Genomic DNA, 14,289 nt, shown 5'->3' with positions numbered 1-14,289 from the left:
ACACTACTAATCCATTACCTTCATTCATTTAATTTTGCCCGGTTGACTGCCCACGCGGCCTGTCAGACGCCCCACTTTCCATCCCGCCCGCACGCCCACGCTGCATGTGGGCCAAGGTGGGGCGGTGGGCGGCGGGGAGAGAGAGAGAGAGAGAGAGAGAGAGAGAGAGAGAGAGAGAGAGAGAGAGAGAGAGAGAGAGAGAAAGAGAGAGAGAGAGAGAGAATGACCCATTTTCTATGGCGTCATTAAGTCAGTGTTGCTCTGGAAATGTGTTGTTCTCTCTCTCTCTCTCTCTCTCTCTCTCTCTCTCTCTCTCTCTCTCTCTCTCTCTCTCTCTCTCTCTCTCTCTCTCTCTCTCTCTCTCTCTCTCTCTCAAGTCCTAGCCGGATGCAACGTCATCGTGGAGACTTGCCTCTGACGTCATGAGTACTACGAAGCTAAGGGCTGTGATTGGTAGAACCAGGGTGTGACGTCATTGTGGCTTTGGCTGTATTTGGCTATAATTGGTGCTGCGAGCGAGGGTTAGGAATGACGTCACAGCAACTTTGGCTCTAATAGTTTGATTAAGTCTACCTAGAATTAGACGTTTGAATTCTACCTAGAATTAGACGTCTGAATTCTACCTAGACATAAACGTTTGAAAACAATACCTAATTCCGCGTGGAATTAGTTCACTTTCATCATACTTACCAATTATTTGTAATATTATTTTAGAGTTAAATTCACACCCCTTAATTGTTAATGGATCTAGATTTGCATACAGTGTGTTGGGCTCCAGGTAGAGTTACCTGGGCTCCAGGTAGAGTTACCTGGGCTGCAGGTAGAGTTACCTGGGCTCCAGGTAGAGTTACCTGGGCTCCAGGTACAGTTACCTGGGCTGCAGGTAGAGTTACCTGGGCTCCAGGTAGAGTTACCTGGGCTCCAGGTACAGTTACCTGGGCTGCAGGTAGAGTTACCTGGGCTCCAGGTAGAGTTACCTGGGCTCCAGGTACAGTTACCTGGGCTGCAGGTAGAGTTACCTGGGCTCCAGGTACAGTTACCTGGGCTGCAGGTAGAGTTACCTGGGCTGCAGGTAGAGTTACCTGGGCTCCAGGTAGAGTTACCTGGGCTCCAGGTAGAGTTACCTGGGCTCCAGGTACAGTTACCTGGGCTGCAGGTAGTGTTATCTGGGCTCCAGGTACAGTTACCTGGGGTAGGTGGAGAGGCAGGTAGCCCTCCAGGGAGCTGGAGGGCCTCCAGGCTCCAGTGGAGGCACTCCTACCTGCCTTCGCCTTGAGATACAAGTTTCCGCTTTGTTGACTAGGAAATTGGCATTCATGAGTATGGCGGGTTGTGTAGCAGTGCGGGAGGGACTTTCCCACGGTCCTTTGACAGTCCCGTCGACTCACTCACTCATTTATTCACTTATTCACTCGTTGTTCGCTCACTAATTCACTCGTACAGTCACTCATCTACTCGATTAATATATATGGCTAGTTCGCTTAATAAAGTCTTGGGGTCTTCTTAAGTCTTCTTAATAAAATCTCACACTATCTAAGTATCAATCAAGTATCTTGATTGATACTTAGACTCGCCGCAAGGGGGGAACCTACACGCCTACTTCCTAGGCTTCCACGCCCACGGGAGGCTTCTACACGCCCACCTGCTAACCACAGACGCCCACGGACTCCTACACGCCCACCAACTAACCACAGACGCCCACGGGGCTCCTACACGCCCACCAGCTAACCACAGACGCCCACCGGGCTCTTACACGTCCACCAGCTAACCACAGACGCCCACGGACTCCTACACGCCCACCAGCTAACCACAGACGCCCACGGACTCCTACACGCCCACCAGCTAACCACAGACGCCCACCGGGCTCCTACACGCCCACCAGCTAACCACAGACGCCCACGGACTCCTACACGCCCACCAGCTAACCACAGACGCCCACGGACTCCTACACGCCCACCAGCTAACCACAGACGCCCGTGGGGGTGTGTAAACCCAGGTTGCAGGCCAGCTCATTGCAAGAAGAGGCAGTCTTCCTCTGACCTTAGGGTCAGTGTTGACCCCACAGCTCTCAGCCTGCATTCCTGGTGCAATTTGCATGTTGCAACGTAAATTATGTCTAGGGCGATCCTGAGCGCATCTTCGTGTAGCAGCTGCTCCCCGGGGCTGCAACTGGGGTTACTACTGCAGCTACTGTAGGCGCTGCTGTGGTTACTGTTGCTGTTGGTGCTGCTGCTACTGGTGCTACTGGTGCTACTGGTGAGGGGGAGTATACCTTGCAGTTTACAGCTCTACAGTTTGTTGCTTGTTGCTCCTGCTGCTGCTGCTGCGGTGCCTCCACCAGCAGTCTAGTGGTTTGTGTTCCATAAATTGTTACTTTTACTTCACTTTGATACTAATGTTAGGTTGACTACTGTTGCCACTGCTGCTTCTAGCAACTGCTACTCTCACTACCAACCATCACCACCGTCACCACCACCACCCCTACCACCACCCCTACCACCACCACCCCTACCACCACCCCTACCACCACCACCACCACCACAACCACTACTCTTCTGCCACTTCTCATTACGCTTACTCCAAATTTTGAAGTTCTTTCCCCTTCTCTACTCCTCCTCCTCTTCCTACTTTACTTCTTTCCTCCTCCTCCTCTCCTCCTCCTCCTCTATTTATATATCACTCCACACTGATGGTGACATATTCCAGTACACAATAGGTTGTGTGTACTCCACAAGTCGGGTAAACTGATATAAACTTGCCTTTTATTTACTTTAGAAATCACTGTTATCTTACGCGAGTCGTGTTACTTAGTGATATACTTATAAAAATAATATATACAACTTTATATACATAATTTAATCCCTGTTTCTCTCCATCTCTGTCTTTATCCCGCAGATTTCTGCTTAATTCCACCACCGCCTCTTTGGAACGGGTGAGGAGGTGGGGGGGGGGAGGGGAGGGGAGGAAGGTAGATGGTAATAAGTGGGGAGGAGAGGGGAGGGGGAAGGGAAGGGAGGGAAGGGGAAGGGAGGGGAAAGGGAGGGGCGTGTGGGGGGAGAGAGGTACTGAAGCAGTTAACAATTTCTTCACATTTTTTCTGGTTTCAGTCATACACACACTAAGCTCAGCCCCCGCCATGCACAACCTGGTATGTAGACACACGCGCGCACACACACACACACACACACACACACACACACACACACACACACACACACACACACACACACACACACACACAGGGGCCTCGTAGCCTGGTGGATAGCGCGCAGGACTCGTAATTCTGTGGCGCGGGTTCGATTCCCGCACGAGGCAGAAACAAATGGGCAAAGTTTCTTTCACCCTAAGTGCCCCTGTTACCTAGCAGTAAATAGGTACCTGGGAGTTAGTCAGCTGTCACGGGCTGCTTCCTGGGGTGTGTGTGTGTGGTGTGGAAAAAAAAAAATATAGTAATAAACAGTTGATTGACAGTTGAGAGGCGGGCCGAAAGAGCAAAGCTCAACCCCCGCAAAAACACAACTAGTAAACACACAACTAGTAAACACACACACACACACACAGAAGAAGACACTTACCACAGTGAGAACACATCTTCAGAAAACGACATGAAAATACGCGACCAGCCCAACATAATCTCCCATGAGTAACGAGAGCGAGGGAGAGGACTCGAGTGGCCGCACAGCGCTGCAGAACATCACAATTAATTCCAAGTGCCAGTCCTCATTACAGGACTGGCACCGGCTAGGACAGGACCGACATACAAGTCAGTGAAGACAGTAGGAAGTCATTCACTGATCTCAGTAACTGATTTATTGATATAATTGACCATTTACGCCGTGAATTATAAGCATTTTAAAGCGGTTGATAACAAGGTGAATGTGCACACATTTCGTCGCGTACGGCACTGATGGGTGTAAGTTAAGGCGCTGACTCTTATATGGAGGAGTTACGAGGTAGAAGAGGACATGATTGTAACGTGTAAGATACTCAGAGATCTCTAGTGTTGAGAATAATAGACCGTCTGAGATGAGAGGGTTATGTATAATCTAGTCTGTTTTCCAGCTCCTCTGTCTGTCTGTCTGTCTGTCTGTCTGTCTGTCTGTCTCTCTCTCTCTCTCTCTCTCTCTCTCTCTCTCTCTCTCTCTCTCTCTCTCTCTCTCTCTCTCTCTCTCTCTCTCTCTCTCTCTCTCTCTCTTTCCTCACAGCCTCCCCCACTCTCCTTCACAGCCCTTCACACTCTCCCCCACACTCTCCCCCACACTCTCCCCCACACTCTCCCCCCCACACTCTCCCCCCACACTCTCCCCCACACTCTCCCCCACACTCTCCCTCACACTCTCCCCCACACTCTCCCCCACACTCTCCCCCACACTCTCCCCCACACTCTCCCCCACACTCTCCCCCACACTCTCCCCCACACTCTCCCCCACACTCTCCCCCACACTCTCCCCCACACTCTCCCCCACACTCTCCCCCACACTCTCCCCCACACTCTCCCCCACACTCTCCCCCACACTCTCCCTCACACTCTCCCCCACACTCTCCCCCACACTCTCCCCCACACTCTCCCCCACACTCTCCCTCACACTCTCCCCCACACTCTCCCCCACACTCTCCCCCACACTCTCCCCCACACTCTCCCCCACACTCTCCCCCACACTCTCCCTCACACTCTCCCCCACACTCTCCCCCACACTCTCCCCCACACTCTCCCCCACACTCTCCCCCACACTCTCCCTCACAGCCAAGGCTGACCGTCCAGTACGCATGAGGCAGAGCTGGCCTCCACGGTGTCGTAAGGCAGCATTCCCACAGTGACGCGGGAGTCTTGGAGCGCCAAGGACGGCTCCCTCTCCTTCTCCTCTTCCCTCCCTCCCTCCCTCTTCCATCCCTATCCCTCTCCTCTCTCACTCTGTCTTCCCTTCCTCTCCCTTCCCTCACCCGCGCGTCCATCTTCACATCTCACAACCTTTTATCTTCAGTTACTCTCTCTCTCTCTCTCTAACCTCTTCTTTCCTTCTTTAACCTCTCTTTTTCCCCTCTCTCACCTCCCTTTCCCTTCTCCAATCCCTAATTCTCCTAATTCCCGTCTCCAAGTTCTCTCTCTCTCTCTCTCTCTCTCTCTCTCTCTCTCTCTCTCTCTCTCTCTCTCTCTCTCTCTCTCTCTCTCTCTCTCTCTCTCTCTCTCTCTCTCTCCCATTCATGCGGTGCCGGATGTTCGATAATGTCAAGGTTGTGTCGGTGTATGATGGCGTATTAGTCATGAGTGGCCGGATGTATAATACACGTGTAGGTGATGTTGCTCCTCATGTATGATTATACAAAGGTATGTATGGAAGCGGATGTATGAACATACAAAGGACACGGGGTGACGTGTATGATGACGTAAGGAGCCGGTTTGCGAGGAGCCGGATGAATGATGAATCCAAAGGTCGTGTAGGGCCGGATGTATGGTGATGTTTGTGCTCTGTAGTTCAGAATGTGTGATGTAAATATTATGTGGTGCCAGATGTAGAAGAATATGACGGTTACGCGCAGCCAGATGTAGGAGAATGTACTGGCTATAATGTGCCAGATGTAGAAGAATGTTCCTGGGTATGTTGTGCCAGATGTAGGAGAATGTACTGGGTATGTTGTGGCAGATGTAGGAGAATGTACTGGATATGTTGTGGCAGATGTAGGAGAATGTACTGGATATGTTGTGCCAGATGTAGGAGAATGTACTGGATATGTTGTGCCAGATGTAGGAGAATGTACTGGATATGTTGTGGCAGATGTAGGAGATTGTACTGGGTATGTTGTGCCAGAGGTAGGAGAATGTACTGGGCATGTTGTGCCAGATGTAGGAGAATGTACTGGGCATGTTGTGCCAGATGTAGGAGATTGTACTGGGTATGTTGTGCCAGAGGTAGGAGAATGTACTGGCTATGTTGTGCCAGATGTAGGAGAATGTAATGCTTAAGTGGTTCCAGATGTACGATAAGGTTAAGGTTATGCTTGCCAAATGTGATATAATCTAAAGGTAGTTAGTTACAAGATGTATGATAATACGGAGTTGTATGGGCGAATGTCAAGAATTTATGATGACGAATATATTATACTGTATATAATAAAGTTTTCCTTGTGTGGTGCCAGATGTATGATAATAAAACTGTTGTGCGGTGCCGGATGTACGATAATGTAAATTTTTATTAGTGCCAGATGTACGATAATGAAACTGTTGTGTGGTGCCAGATGTATGATACTGTAACTGTTGTGTGGAGCCAGATGTAAGATAATATAAATGTTTAGTAGCGCCGGATATACGATAATGTATACGTTGTGCGATGCCGGATGTACAAGTAATGAAACAGTTGTGTGGTGCCGGATGTATAGTCAAGCAGAGACTGTCTGGTGCCGGATGTATGTCGCGCGCGAAGAATTAACTGTGATGCCGGATGTATGATAACGTAAAGCCATGTGGTGCCGGATGTGTGGTGTTTCCTCGTGCCGTTAAGGTCATTTTTTATTTCCCTCACTCCTGTGCCTCCCCCTCCCTCACTTCCCTCCCTACCCCTCCCTCCCTTCCCTCCCCTCCCTGCCTTCCTCCCTCCTACCCTCTCCCTCATGTCTTCTCCCTCTCTCCATTGTATCCCCCGCGTTTCCTCCTTCCTATCATCTCCCTCACTCTCTCCCTCCCTCCCTCACTCCCTCCTTGCTGCCTCTCCCTCACTCCCTCACTCCCTCACTCTACTCACAATTCCTACCTTGTCATTACAAACACTAACTACCGCTAACCACCATCAACACTAATAATTCCCGTTGTCGGAGACAGGAAGACAATGTCTATCCCGCCCGGGAATCGAACCCGGGATCTGTAGTTGTGAGTCGAGAACGAAGCTAACTTCTTCCAGCAGTTATCCTTCCTCCGTGTTGTTCAAGGCATCTTATTGCCACCAAAGGTGTCAATCAACTCTCGGAATGCAACGTTGCAAACAAATTTTCGGAGAACACGTTATCTTGAGGTTATCTTGAGATGATTTCGGGGCTTTTAGTGTCCCCGCGGCCCGGTCTTCGACCAGGCCTCCACCCCCAGGAAGCAGCCCGTGACAGCTAGCTAACACCCAGGTACTTATTTTACTGCTAGGTAACAGGGGCATAGGGTGAAAGAAACTCTGCCCATTGTTTCTCGCCGGCGCCTGGGATCGAACCCAGGACCACAGGATCACAAGTCCAGCGTGCTGTCCGCTCGGCCGACCTGATCTCTCACGTGGAGAGATCTGCGTCACGGAGCCGCTGCCGCCAACAGTACGGTCGTAACGATGCTGTTACCCACACAAATCCACTTTTAAAACATGTTCCTCACACGGCTTTGTCACGAAACCGAAAATTAGCTCTGGTACCATTTTTGTGGCTGTACTTGTGACAATGTTTTGGTTGTGGGGTCACAACTATCCTGGCACTCATGGTTGTGGGGTCACAACTATCCTGGCACTCATGGTTGTGGGGTCACAACTATCCCTGCACGTCAGGGTTGTGGGGTCACAACTATCCTGGCACTCATGGTTGTGGGGTCACAACTATCCCTGCACGTCAGGGTTGTGGGGTCACAACTATCCTGGCACTCATGGTAGTGGGATCACAACTATCCCTGCACGTCAGGGTTGTGGGGTCACAACTATCCTGCCACGTCAGGGTTGTGGGGTCACCAGTACGGCTGTATCCTAACAACACCACTAACATGACAACATCAGAGGATAAAGTAACAGTAAAGGTCATTAACACTTCACCGGCAGTGTGAGAAGGTCAATAATCTAAAGGTGATAGAGAGGATAGTAATGGTGGCAAGTGGGACAAGGACTTTAGTGATCCAAGGTGCTGGAGACGTCAATCATAGGGGCAATTGACTGGTAACGAATGAGTCCCATTGAGGGGGTGGGGAGGGGGAGTTTAGGGCACGTGGAGGGTGAAGTTCATAGACGCTTCGTAGAGGAACTTCCTGACTACACTTGAGCCTAAGGACAAGAACATGATAAATAACATGCATAGAGAGAGAGAGAGAGAGAGAGAGAGAGAGAGAGAGAGAGAGAGAGAGAGAGAGAGAGAGAGAGAGAGAGAGAGAGAGAGAGAGAGAAAGAGAAAGAGAAAGAGAGAGAGAGAGAGAGAGAGAGAGAGAGAGAGAGAGAGAGAGAGAGAGAGAGAGAGAGAAAGAGAGAGAGAGAGAGAGAGAGAGAGAGAGAGAGAGAGAGAGAGAGAGAGAGAGAGAGAGAGAGAGAGAGAGAAAGAGAGAGAGAGAGAGAGAGAGAGAGAGAGAGAGAGAGAGAGAGAGAGAGAGAGAGAGAGAGAGAGAGAGAGAGAGAGAGAACGCCAGGAAGCGAGACTACGGAATATGTGAGAACTCCTACGGTGATTCCAGCGGGGTAATAACGAGCTGGGATATAAGAAGTAAATGATAGAATACACATCACATGATATAGCTAAGAGGCCGGAGGATCGTACCTGTAACAGAGGTGCAGGGGCAGGAATAACCCGCAGCGCAACAGACGACGCTTGGAGCCACAAACAGACACAAGAGCATGACATCACTCTAAGAGCCAGTGACCAATGCAGCCTGACATCTGAATACAAAGTGGAGGTGAAAGAGAGCAAGAGACCAGCATACTAAAGAGGCGAACAAGAGAGAGAGAAGAAGACAATCGCGGACGGAAGATAGTTCGGGCACTCAGCTCGGCAGGAATGACCCCCTCCCCCCCCCCCTCCACCTGTAACGATGTCACACTACACCAGGAAGCACACGAAGGTGTAGAACACGCATACACACTCAAACCAATACAAAATATTTATAAATTATTCATAATAAATTAGGAATATTAATATTTACATAAATATAATGTATATATATATATATATATATATATATATATATATATATATATATATATATATATATATATATATATATATATATAGAACACAATGGGGTATATAAATGACTACCACGAGCCTTCTATTTGTCAACGTTTATGTTCTTCAACACTTAATAAGAAAGTTGAAAAATAACGAAAAAACTCTAAAATGAACCAAAGTTCATTTTAGAGTTTTACACGACCTGGTGCTTAGAGCTGCGTGACGTTGGTCATATTTCGTTGAACATTTACCTAAGGACAGATGTGAAGTCTACTCAAGTTAGCTTGAGGTGCCAAATGTATAGCCAAGTATGTGGTATACTACATACACCCTGACACCCCTACACTCTGACACCCTACACCCCACCACCCTACACCCTGACACCCTACACCCAGCCACCCTACACCCCGCCACTCTAGACCCCACCACCCTACACCCCGCCACCCTACACCCCGCCACCTTACATCCTGACACCCTACACCCTGCCACCCTACACCCTGACACCCTACACCCTGCCACCCTACACCCCGCCACCCTACACCCTGACACCCTACACCCTGACACCCTACACCCCGCCACCCTACACCCTGACACCCTACACCCCGCCACCCTACACCCCGCCATCCTACACCCTGACACCCAACACCCAGCCACCCTACACCCCACCACCCCACACCCCACCACCCTTCACCCCACCAACCTACACCTTGACACCCTACACTCTGACACCCTACACCCCGCCACCCTACACCCGGCCACCCTACACCCTGCCACCCTACACCCCGCCACCTTACATCCTGACACCCCTACATCCTGACACCCTACACCCTGACACCCTACACCCCGCCACCCTACACCCCGCCACCCTACACCCTGACACCCTACACCCCGCCACCCTACACCCCGCCACCCTACACCCTGACACCCTACACCCCGCCACCCTACACCCCGCCACCCTACACCCTGATACCCTACACCCCGCCACCCTACACCCCGCCACCCTACACCCTGACACCCTACACCCCGCCACCCTACACCCCACCACCCCACACCCCGCCACCCTACACCCCGCCACCCTACACCCCGCCACCCTACACCCCACCACCCTTCACCCCGCCACCCTACACCCTGACACCCAACACCCTACACCCTGACACCCTACACCCTACACCCTACACCCTGACACCCTGACACCCTGACACCCTACACCCCGCCACCCTGACACCCTACACCCTACACCCTGACACCCTACACCCTGACACCCTGACACCCTAGATAGGACGTGGGCAGGGGTGGGCTCACAACATGCCTGGGAGGTGGGCTGGGGTGGGCTCACAACATGCCTGAGAGGTGGGCAGGGGTGGGCTCACAACATGCCTAGGAGGTGGGCTGGGGTGGGCTCACAACATGCCTGGGAGGTGGGCTGGGGTGGGCTCACAACATGCCTGAGAGGTGGGCAGGGGTGGGCTCACAACATGCCTGAGAGGTGGGCAGGGGTGGGCTCACTATATGCCTGGGAGGTGGGCAGGGGTGGGCTCACTATATGCCTGGGAGGTGGGCTGGGGTGGGCTCACTACATGCCTGGGAGGTGGGCTGGGGTGGGCTCACAACATGCCTGAGAGGTGGGCAGGGGTGGGCTCACAACATGCCTGGGAGGTGGGCAGGGGTGGGCTCACAACATGCCTGAGAGGTGGGCAGGGGTGGGCTCACAACATGCCTGGGAGGTGGGCTGGGGTGGGCTCACAACATGCCTGGGAGGTGGGCTGGGGTGGGCTCACTACATGCCTGGGAGGTGGGCAGGGGTGGGCTCACAACATGCCTGGGAGGTGGGCAGGGGTGGGCTCACAACATGCCTGAGAGGTGGGCAGGGGTGGGCTCACAACATGCCTGGGAGGTGGGCTGGGGTGGGCTCACTACCCACTGTAGCGTTGAAGTCTCTCCTCCTCCAAGCGGTCCCTTTACACACATACTGCTTTACCAACTATCGTAATTATATTAATTATATTAATTATATATTAATTGGTGCTCTTGCCCTGCGCTTAAGAGTTCCACTGACGAAATTCATCCATGTTTCTTTTTCTTTTTGCAAAACTAATTTTTGTCTCAACACAATATATGAGCCAGAGCCAAATTACACGACAAATATCTTGGATAGTAAGTGTTTAAGTTAGTCTTACTGGTTGGTGGAAGCTTACCTGCACATCTGTATTATTTCCTGCATTTGTCTAGGTGCTGGGATGTTCTAGGAGAGGCGTGGGTGCGTGTGGCGCGTCCGTTGAGCGTGTGGGGTGGCGTGGGGGGCCTCTCAGACCTATTCCATTGGTCAGGGAGCGCGGGTTAAGGGAAAAAAAGAGATGTCAAGTGTCCCCCGAGTGTTGAACTTCACAGACGGCGGTGTACACTCCACACCAGCTTATGCACTACTGATCCTCTTCTCACCATTGCTCCCTCAAGTGCCTTAGCCCCGCCCTGGGTATTCCTCACACTGGCTTCTATTGGTCAGCAGGTGCTCATCCCTGCGCTATGATTGGAGGAGGCGGAAGATGGGCGGAACCGTGCCCGGGAGCCCCGCCCACCGTCTAGATTGTAAACAGTGACAGGTGACCTGGCTTGTCCGCCAGTAATGTCTCTTGTGTCACGTGGTTATCCTCTCTCGATTTGGATATCATATTGCGAGAACTATACGAGTGGATAGCACTCGGGGGACGTAGTCCTAAGTGCTTGGGTTCGATTCCCGGCGGAGGCTGAAACAAATGGGCAGTGTTTGTTTCACCCTGATGCTACTGTTCAAATAGCAGTACAAAGATACCTCGGGGTTAGACAGCTGCTAAAGGCTGCTCCCTGGTCATGGGGATGTGCGTGTGTGTGTGTGTGTGTGTGTGTGTGTGTGTGTGTGTGTGTGTGTGTGTGTGTGTGTGTGTGTGTGTGTGTGTGTGTGTGTGTGTGTGTGTTTGAGATAGAGACAAATATATATGTAGCAGATATAAAAGAGGAAAAATAGATTGATCAGAAAGGCAGGGTCTTTCTAGATATGTATATATTCCATATACATATATGTATATGAATATATTCCATATACATATATATGTATATTCCATATATTCCATATACATATATGTATATGTATATATTCCATATACATATATGGTATATATAAGGATCTGTGCGATGCTAAGCTAACGTAGCGAATCAAAACTAGGGACTGCAACACATAACCAAATGAGCCAGACAGCCTCCAGAGCCGGTCTGAGAAAATGTCCACTAGACCTTAACCCTGACATATGCAAGATTATGAGGATAACCTCATTGCTTGAGGTCATGTGGCAGAGCAACATGACCTCAAATACAATACAGGATGAGGCGAGGCCTACCCCCAGCTGCTGACCAAGGTAGACTTAGTAGTGAACGCACCACGAGACCCCAGCACCAGAGGCCCACATCAACACAATATGGAAGGCTGCACACGCCATGCTGGCAAAGGTCCTGTTTTCCTTCAGCAACTTGGACAAAGATCCCGTCCAAGCGCTGTATACATTCTTAGTGAGATTTATTATTGAGTATGCTGTCCCGTCGTGGAGCCTCTCTACCAACAGAAACACTCAACAAAACTTGGAAAGGTCCACAGATATGCAACAAGGCTCGTTCATGAGCTAAGGAGACTGAGTTACGATGAAAAGACTAAGGAAACTGGACCTTACTACACTGGAGGAAAGAATGAATTGGGAAGACATGATACACACACACACACACACTCATACACACATACTCATAAATACACACATACTCACACACACGAGAGTAGTGGAAAAGTGGAATGCAATTAAGGAGCAGGTTGTGGAGACAAATTCTATTCGTAATTTTAAAAACTAGATATGATAGGGAAATGGGACAGGAGTCATTGCTGTAAACAACCGATGGCTAGAAAGGCGGGATCCAAGAGTCAATGTTCGATCCTGCAAGCACAAATAGGTGAGTACCCACACACACACACACACACACACACACACACACACACACACACACACACACACACACACACACACACACACACACACACACACACACACACAAACACACACACACACAAACACACACACACACACACACACACACACACACACACACACACACACACACACACACACACACACACACACAGTTACACACACACTCCATACCTAGTTAAACACAAGACGAAGTTATAGAAGATTCAGAGGTATGCCACCAAGCTCGTCGCGGAACTGAGAGGAATGAGTTACGAGGAAAGGCTAAAGGAGCTGAACCTCACATCCCTGGAAAACAGAAGAGTAAGGGTAGACATGATAACCACCTACAAAATTCTCAGGGGAATTGACAGGGTGGACAAAGACAAACTCTTCAGCACGGGTGGAACACGAACAAGGGGACACAGGTGGAAACTTAGTACCCAGATGAGCCACAAAGACATTAGAAAGAATTTTTTCAGTGTCAGAGTAGTTAATAAATGGAATGCATTAGGCAGTGATGTGGTGGAGGCTGACTCCATACACAGTTTCAAGTGTAGATATGATAGAGCCCAGTAGGCTCAGGAATCTGTACACCAGTTGATTGACAGTTGAGAGGCGGGACCAAAGAGACAAAGCTCAACCCCCGCAACAATTAGGTGAGTATATATACACAGGTCCTCGTGGCTGAGCGAACAGCACTCGGGAGTCATAGTCCAAATGACCTGGGTGCGATTCCCGGCAGAGGCAGAAATAAATGGGCAGAGTTTCTTTTATCTGATCCCTGTGTTCACCCAGTACCTGGAAGTTATAGAGCTCCTATGGCCTGCCTCCTGTGGAGCCAGAGTAACCTACATCAGTAATTTATGATGACTGTGTACTCCTTTATTTCTCCTTTTGAGAGTTGAACTTCTGCTCTTTGGTCCCGCCTCTGAACTGTCAATCAACTGGTGTACAGATTCCTGAGCCTACTGGGCTCTATCATATCTACACTTGAAACTGTGTATGGAGTCAGCCTCCACCACATCACTGCCTAATGCATTCCTACTTGTTAACTACTCTGACACTGAAAATTTTTTCTGATGTCTCTGTGGCTCATCTGGGATATCAATTTCCACCTGTTTCGGCTTTTACGAGTACCACCCGTGTTAAGTAAGCTGTCTTTATCTACCCTATCAATTACCCTGAGAATTTTGCATGTGGTGATCATACCTCTCCTAACTCTTTTGACTTTCAGCGACTTGAGGTTCAATTCATGTAGTCCTTCCTCGTAAGTCATACCTCGTAGTTCTGGAACAAGTCTGGAGGCATACCTTCCAGCCTTCTATAACTTTGTCTTGTTCTTGACTAGGTTCTTGTTCTAGTCCAGGCAGGAGCCGCATACTCCAGGACTCACTTGACAGATGTGATATACTTGGTT

At 50.2% G+C, this 14,289-nt stretch overlaps 1 protein-coding gene across 1 annotated transcript in view; it reads right to left on the bottom strand.

The window, feature by feature from the left end:
• Window positions 1-11,298, bottom strand: part of LOC123756441 (neuronal PAS domain-containing protein 4A) — a 53,224-nt gene extending 41,926 nt beyond the window's left edge. Inside the window, exon 1 of the mRNA XM_069331270.1 lies at window positions 11,082-11,298. Within this exon, the coding sequence (XP_069187371.1) occupies window positions 11,082-11,107 (26 nt within the window). The 5' untranslated portion in view covers window positions 11,108-11,298. The remainder of the gene's footprint in view (window positions 1-11,081) is intronic.
• Window positions 11,299-14,289: the final 2,991 nt, after the last annotated feature.

Source organism: Procambarus clarkii, chromosome 25, assembly GCF_040958095.1.
Source record: "Procambarus clarkii isolate CNS0578487 chromosome 25, FALCON_Pclarkii_2.0, whole genome shotgun sequence".
Classification (NCBI taxonomy): Eukaryota; Metazoa; Arthropoda; class Malacostraca; order Decapoda; family Cambaridae; genus Procambarus; species Procambarus clarkii.
Note: the sequence above shows the minus strand (reverse complement) of the source record. Positions and strands in the feature narration are given on the sequence as shown.